Raw genomic sequence first — 8,633 nt, 5'->3', positions numbered from 1 at the left:
CCCCAATACTTAGTAGGCAATTTGGACTGAAACAAGAGGGCTCTAGCAGTTTCTAATAGATGTTTATGTTTTCTATCCACAAACCCATTTTGTTTTCGAGTATGAGAGTAAGTGGTCTGATGAGAGATAGCCAATGAACTAAGAAAATCAGCATAGGAGGAACAAGATCCTAGTTCAAAGGCATTCTCTGTTCTAATGGTCTGAACGCTACTATTGTAATGGGTGGAAACCATGGATATAAATGTTTTAATGATGGAAAAAGCATTGCCTAAAGAAGATGTGTCCAGGTGACCCTACTATAGTCATATACAATGGTCAACAAATATTTGAAACCATTGTAGGTGGCAGTATGATAGGGTCCCCAAAGATCAATATGAACAAGTTCAAAAGGCCTTGAAGAATGAGTAATACTAGCCGGAAATGAATTCCTTTGTTGTCTTGCTATGGGGCATATTGGACAAACAAAAGATTGTTTAGAGTAAAATTTACAAGACAGATGTGGGATAGATATCATTTTACCAAAAGGAATATGTCTCATTCTTTGATGCCACAAAATATCATTTTTATTAATGGAAGTAGAAGTACAAGAAGTAGGAAGCACTGAACTATCAATAACAAGGGAAGAGGGAACAGGACTAATGACAGAATGAAAAGAACAATCACTAGATTTTACATCAGAATAATGAATAGAAACAAAATTAGATTTTCTGAAACCCATATACAGAATGTATAGGCCATGCTTAACTCTACCAATTTCCAATGGCCTCTTCAGAGAAGGGCCCTGTAGGAACAAGGAAATAGTAGTGAGAATAGCATAGCAACTGAGTTGAGTGAGAAGTTGATGTATAGATTAAATTGAATTGAAGAGAAGGTACCAAAAGTACATTATTCAGGGTGATAGCAGAAGACAATAATAGGCAGCCTATAGAGGTAACTTTAACTTTGTATCCATTTGGTAATGTAACAAGAAAAGGTGTGACTAAAGGTTGTATATTATGAAGTAGGTGCTTGTGAGGGGTCATGTGATTAGTGGCCCGGAATCCAAAATCTAAGATATTGAATCTATTTTATAAGCGCTAGATGCAAATGAACCATCAAAATTAAAGATAGTATTGTTTACCAAACCGTCAAAATTGGCATAAGCAGTAGATGATGATGATGATGTTGGAACAGAGGATGAGAGTTGGGCCTACTAAAAGGTGATAAAATATGAGCATATTGCTCCTTCGAGAAATCATGCGGAGCATCAACAACTTGTTGAGGATCAGAAAGAGGAGGAGTCTCAGGAGTAAAATCCATATGTACAGAAGCTGCAACTCTTTTATTCTTAGTGAACTTAAAATCTGAGGGGAATCCATGAAGCTTGTAACACTTGGCTACTGTGTGCCCAGACTTCTTACAGTATTTCTAGAATATTATAGATTTCTTAGGATCAAAGTTCACCCTTTGAGGATAATTTTTGGAGTTATTAACTTGAGAGAGACAAATCAGAGGAGCAGGAGAATTGGCTAGGAATGAGGCTGAATCAGAAGAGAACATAGGGGAATCAGATTTGATCTCTCTCTGCTTTTCATCTCTGATCAGAATAGAGTATGCCTTTGCAACTGATGTTACCGGACTCATCATCAGAATGTCGCTCCGCACAGTACCATATGTATCATTCAACCCCGATAAAAATTGAACAAGTTTTTGTCCCTCAATAAACTCAGGCAAGGCACCACAAGTGCAAGGCCTACCAAAAGTAAAGTTACCAATTTCATCCCAATAACCCTTCAACTTTGTAAAATACATAGCTATATCAGAAGATCCATATGTAGTGGCTGCTATGGCTCTTTGAATACTATAGTATTAAGATGTATTTGCAACACCATACCTCTCCTCTAGATTATCCTAAGACTCCTTAGCAGTTTTGTAATAAAATATAGTTTTGGATATGTCCTTAGATAATGCATTCATAATCCAAGCTTTAACCATGTTATTGCATCTCTCCCAATGAGGATAGAGTGTTGAGGTAGGTGCAGGTTTGGGTAGAGAATCATCAATAACTTGGAGTTTGTTTTTAGCTGAAAGTGAGATAATCATATTCTCTTTCCACTTTCCATACCCTATCCTAGCAAAAGGAATAGAGACTAACACTATACTCGGAATATTAAAAGGGTGAAGATATATGGGATGAAAAGGATCGAGGTTAGGGTTTAAATTTTTGTTCGGAAGTTTAGGTACAATAGGTGTTTGAGAATCAATATCCATGATTATGAAAATATCATAAGGAAAACAGCACCACACAAAATATCTATCAAAATACGCAAAAATTAGAGAAGAAATGTCACCAATTGTGCGAGAAAACCTAAAATTGCGTTAATGTCGCGAATCTTGAAATTTCAAACGAACATTGCATCAACAACACAATTGAAGACGAAATCGACATCAATACTGAAAATCGCAACTCCGACGAATAAAAAATCACCAAAATTATCAGAAATCGGCGGTGCAAAAAAAAATTGTTCTAGATTAGAAATCGAACAAAGAAATATTTTTTCTCCCGAAATTAACCAGGTTTGCTCTGATACCATGTTAAGATCAAAGGAAATGGAAGAAATCAGACGAAATTTAGCAAGCTGAGACCTAGAATGTTCGAGAGAAAGAGACAACATAGAGAAGGATATTTTTCATTTTCTTTTGTAAGGATTAATCCGTCCACTAATTACATTGAACTAACTATTTATAGTATGGGCCTGCACATATTACTACAACAAAATAAATAATTAGGCCTTATAGTATGGGCATGTACATAATAAAGAAAACAAAACTAAGTTGGGCCTTCATCTATTCTAATATTCCATCAAAAAAGAATAATACATTTTAAATTAGGATGTCTAACTTTAATTTACGATTTTATTCTTAATGAGTATTTTTATAAGTACATTATTCTAGTATCTGTGTTTGAACCAAACTCTATCAACAATATCTTTTTTTTTAATAAATCCATTGACTCAGGCTTTCACTTCCCGTGGTGATGGGGAGTATTGGCATGGACCCATACCTTGTTTATTATAAAATCAATGAAAGGTACAATAGGAGGGGGCCATAAAACCAAAACCTCCCTATAAATTACATAATTGGAAATCTACTACTAAGACATATCTGGTACAAATAGATCCAAAAAAGAGCATAGATCTATTAAATGTGCTTATATGTCCAAAAAGAAAAAACCAGTTTCTCCTCATTGGGGAAAAAAAGCATACAACTAAAACAAGTTAGTTTGTAGCAAAGAGCAGACTAGAGCTATCAAAATGGTTCTTGACAATTTTTTGTCTTAGATTAGGCAATTGTATCCTGTCAAGTTTGTAATATCTGTAAACCTACTTAGGGAGATTAATGTCATTAAAGATCATAATATCATGTATCTCATGGCTCCATCAAGCGAGTATGTCTGCTACATTATTAGATTTCTTAAAGCAATGCCTAATAATAATACTGTAAGTTTATATGAGTTGTTGTGCCTCCATGATGACACTGTTGGTGTGCCAGGGTGGTTTTAAATTATTGGTTAACATTCAATAACCAAATTTGAGTCCTAACTAAAGCAAACTTAGCTTCTGCCATATTAGTAGTATCATGCCCTACACTTTGTGAAAGGCCATAATCATATTGCCTCAATAGTCTCTTAGAATACATCCAACACCAATCGATTCATTATCATGTTCGCTACCATCTGTATTAAGCCTGGTCCGACCAAATAAAGACCTTTCCCAACTTACAGGAATGAAAATAATTTTAGCAGTTAAATTTCTGTCAAGCATATATGTCTACGAAATGGGACCTGAACTTTGGTTCATAATAATTCCTCAATGAATATGTTCTTGTAAATAAATGGGTGTTTCATATTAAAAGGGACTCCTTGCGAAATATAGCTCTCTATAAAGCACGCTGGTAGCGAAGGGATTTCATTAACTTGAAGGTTATGATTAAGACTTTCAGTCCAGTAGTTAAACCCTATACCAAGTTGTTCTATTAATTATTGCATCTAATGGTTGGTCTATCATGCAACATGATGTGCAGAATTCCTTTCTGCATGGGTAGGTTCAAGAGCAGCTATTCATGTCACAACCCGTTGGGTTTGTTCATCCTTCATATCCAACTCATGTATGTCATTTGCAAAAGTCTCTTTATGGATTGAAATATGCTCCTCAAGCTTGGTATATACAGCTACATTAATTTGTTATTGTCATTAGATTCTCACCTTCAGGGATTGAATACTTCCCTGTTTGTCTATCAAGCTCGTGGTACTGTTGTCTACCTAATAGTTTTATTCTTACGGAGCTCATTGTCACACCTCGTTTTTACACACCCGAGGGGGTATATGGGATTTTTTTCAATTAAAGTGACATTATTCGAAATGAGAATATTTAATTTATCAGAGTGACCACTTGGAATAGTTTATTTGGTGTCCCAAGTCACCGGTTTATTTTAAAATTCAAAATCGAGGAGAATTTTATTTTTTAAAGTCTGCGAACCAGAAATTCTAGATAAGGAATTCTGTTAACCCAGGAGAAGGTGTTAGGCATTCCCGGGTTCCGTGGTTCTAGCACGGTCGCTTAGTGATTATTACTTGGCTTAAGTTGTCTAATTACTTATTTTAGGACCAATGTGCATTTACCTTTTAACCGTTTTTAATCACTTGATTTATTCGTAATTAAAGAATTGAGTTATGCGTACGTATACTCTTTTCTTTTGGCGCGTCGAAAATCATGTCACGCGAACGTGTCCACAATTAATAACACTTTATTTATTTTATTAAGAAAAATTTGGTTGAAGTTATGCGAACGCATCCCTCGAGTTATTTTTTAGAATTAAATTTATGTTACGCGAACGTATAAATAATTATAATAATAGTCTAAATCGAGCCTAAAGCAAACTACGAGTGTTTAGGATTATTTAACAACTAAGCTAATACTAATGTGAGGGCCATAGCTTATGGATTTTTGTTTGGTATGGCGCACCTCAACTTTTTTTTTTTTTTAACAAAAGGGGTGTATTTTATTTTGTTAAGACTAAGGATCCTAATTTTGAAGTTCACACTAAGAAATCTCTTAACTTAAATATGGGAAGGTTGGGCTTAGATTAATTATAAAAAAAAGACTTAGTTTTGGGCGCTCATCGCTGGATCAAACCGAAAAAAACTTTCAGTTTTGAAAAGCTGATATTGGGCTCAAAGTTTGGCCTAGCAGAGAATGAATTCGAAGGCTATTACCCTTGTTGGCGCTTTAATCAAGTTTTGCCCACATTGGGCTTCAGGCGGGCCCAGTTATTACGTTTTTTCTGGATGGGCCTATCCAACCTTTTAATTAACCAAATCTACCTATTCATGCATGATTATACCAATTACTTGTTAAGTAAATCAATAGGGATTGACAACGATATTAGTTAACAAATAAACGCGTAACTAAGCAGGATATTATAACATGTTTTCTACTATAACTTTTTAAAGGAAAATTCATAATTGTAGTTACTCTACAAGGTTCAACGCCCAGGCCTGTTTGCCTGGGCCCAGACTTGTTTAAATGAGTCCATTATTGGATCTCACTGCAAGTCTGGCCCAATTCATGCTAAACCATTACACCATACAATAATAATGGTCATTACAAAAGGTTCAACTGCCACAACCCTATACATGAGCTAAACAAAAAAAAACTGAATTTAAGAATCAACATAGCAGTATGTTTCTTCTGCTGAAAGTTCATAAATTTATATAACTTTCCTGAATACAATTATATACCTAGAAAAGGTTAAGGCAAAAACAAATTCCTTCCTAATTTTGGAGTCCAACTATTACAAGATCTTTCAAAGAAAGGACAATTTTAACCTGTAAGAAAAATCAGCTATGGAGTTGTTTCTTGCAGGCTAGCATTTTAATTCCACCGCTGAAACTTCCCACTGTTCATCAAGCTTTATTTCAACCTAGACCTTCATGGATTTGACCATGTAAAAAGGTCAGACTCATAAAAATGTCCTTAGATACACAAGCCTACTACATTATCAAACCAAAGCTCAAACAAACAAGGCAAAAAAATAGTGTGATTTGTGGGTTTGACCATGTTAAGGGTCAAACTCACGAACCAACAAGGGCTTAAAGCCCAAAGACATGATATGCTGCCTTAGAACAATACCAGAACGAACCCAAAAGGGAGGGGAGGAGGAAGTTTAATCCACGAATCTAACCATGTAAGGGTTAGACTCAATGAACAAACCAAATTTCAAATATGGGGATCTACCTGACCAATGCAACAAAAGAGAAATGCATACCAGCTGAAATAATCAAATGATCAATGCTAAAGTAATACAAGGAAACAAATTCTCATAACATAAAACCAAATGGACAAAGACTCATACATTTTTAAAGAAAAAGCTTCAGTACTATTGCAACTTCAACATATAAATCATAGCAAGAAGACACAGATATACACCATTGACAGGAAAGAGCCATTTGTATTCATCTTTATACTTCATCTACAATCACTTAAACATGGAAGAAATGCGTACCTTGGACAGCAACAAAAATATAACAAGTAGAAGATGAAAGGAACATGGCTGAAAAAACTTCAGAAGCAAGGAAACAGCAGCAGTAAACCAACACAGCTATAGCAAATCGAATAGGTCCCAGAATTTGAAACAAACCCAATCAGCTTTTCAAACCAGAATTCCAGCTAAAACCCCAAAAAAATCCTCTATTTCAAATCATGTTTTCAACTTGTAAAGAATCAGAAATGAGAAGTTTTTAAAGTTTTTATAAAATTTCTAAAATCTAAATTTTTTCAGTGAAAAGGGAGCTTTTATGCAATGAAATGATGCTGAAAATATTTCAGAACTTTTAGGCAGAGAATAAGGCTGAATTGTGTGTGTGAATGAATGAGGGAATGTTTCCTTTTATAGAATGCACAAAAAGGCATCAAAAAAGGAATATTCTGACCTAGTTTTGAAACTGTAGAATAGTACAACAATTTTCATACAGAGTTGTCTGTCCTTTTTTCTTATCCAATACTAGTATTCTTGCTAAGGATAGGGATATCTATCCTAAACACTAGAACCTTCTGATTTTAGCCTATGTGAAAGTTCATTTTTACCTCTTGAATTACTGCCTATTTCAAACTTAACCCTAGGTTCTGATTTTAAACCAATTACAACCATATTAGGCTTTTAGCCAGGTGATTAAATTGCTTAAGGGTATTGCATTTCAATTTCTGAAATTAAACTAAGGTTTAAATGGCTTTTCAGAGGTTCAAACCCAAATTTAAACTCAGCTAATCAAAAATATAGGCAATCCATATATGTGGACTCAAATTCAAACAACTAGTCATAAATCAGAATTAAACCATTTTAACTAGGACTGTAATGAATCAAGTTGAGACTAAACCAATCCGGAATTAGCTGAGATAAGTAATTAATGAACCACTAATCCTATACTAATTAACTAATGGATACTGAGAATAAACTTGCAAGAAAAATAATGAAAGAAAAAAGGAAACAACACAAAAAAGGTTATCATAAACTAAAAAAAAATACTAAAACTTGGCAAACTAAATTCCTAGGGATGAAATCTAATCATGCAGCTAATGAAGCTAAATTGTTTCAGGCAAATAATTCGGCCTAACTCCAAATAAAATAAAGTGCTCAAATAAACTTAAGCAACATAGCCAATACAATTAATATGACCAATTACATACTCACAACACATTTAAACAAGCAGATAATCCGAAATTAACTCACACAACTAAAAGAAAAGATCAGACACAGAGGCAAAGAGCAAAACAAGAACGAGAAAAGAGGGAGAAAAAGTACTGTGAACAAAGAGGGGTGTGACCTGGCCATGCATCAGTGGTAACTTCGAAATAGGTCGAGGCTAATGCAAAACGATTGCTCTTATCAAAACAAATTAATTTACATGAGCCTCGACCCAGGACGAACAGAATACTTGCAAAAAATTGCACCTGGTCGAATTAGAGCCTTTCCTGGAATCTTGGATCTAAAATTTGGTGAGGCTGGGATTGATTCGAAGGGGGCTAATGGTGGTTTAGGGTTCAGAGAGGTGTCAGGGTTATGGGGTGTGAATTTGGGGCCATTTGGAACACTTAGTGTTTTGGGAATTCCGATTTTAGATCTAAGATTCGAGCCAATGGGTGAAGATTTGGGGGAAATGGTTAGTAGGATGGTGTTTGGGAGGACATAAGGGTTATAGGGTGTGAATTTGAGGAGGTTTGGAGGTGTCCCACCATCGTGAGGCGATTTCCGGCCGGCAGACCAAGGCGGAGATGGTGAGGAGTTGAGGGCGGCTAGGGTTTCAGGGTTAGGGTTGTTAGAGATGAATGGAGGGGATTGGAATATGGGGTAGGCTTGTTCGGACAGTTTTATAATAAATGAGTGACTAGTTTCGGGCCGTTGGATCACAATGATCCAACGTTCGTGATGAGATCAGGGTAAAACGATGTCGTTTGGGGATGGGGCAAGCCTGGACCGAGTAGGCGAAATTGGGCTTGGGTTTGGGTGACTTCTTAGACGGGTTTTGGATAATTTTGGGCTGGTTTTGGCTTCAAACAGCCCAAATCAGAAATTAAAACCCCTTTTAAATTTACCTC

General features: G+C 35.6%; 1 protein-coding gene across 1 annotated transcript; it reads right to left on the bottom strand.

The window, feature by feature from the left end:
- Positions 1–268: 268 nt before the first annotated feature.
- On the bottom strand, positions 269–1,791 carry LOC142163198 (uncharacterized). The gene is made up of 3 exons (XM_075220458.1): positions 1,474–1,791; positions 1,126–1,407; positions 269–781 (listed from the first exon to the last, which is right to left on the bottom strand). Exons 1-3 carry the CDS (start codon positions 1,789–1,791, stop codon positions 269–271), a joined length of 1,113 nt encoding a protein of 370 aa, XP_075076559.1.
- Between the last annotated feature and the right edge of the window lie 6,842 nt (positions 1,792–8,633).

This window comes from Nicotiana tabacum, chromosome 8 (assembly GCF_000715075.1).
Source record: "Nicotiana tabacum cultivar K326 chromosome 8, ASM71507v2, whole genome shotgun sequence".
Classification (NCBI taxonomy): domain Eukaryota; kingdom Viridiplantae; phylum Streptophyta; class Magnoliopsida; order Solanales; family Solanaceae; genus Nicotiana; species Nicotiana tabacum.
This window is presented reverse-complemented; position numbering and strand designations above follow the sequence as displayed.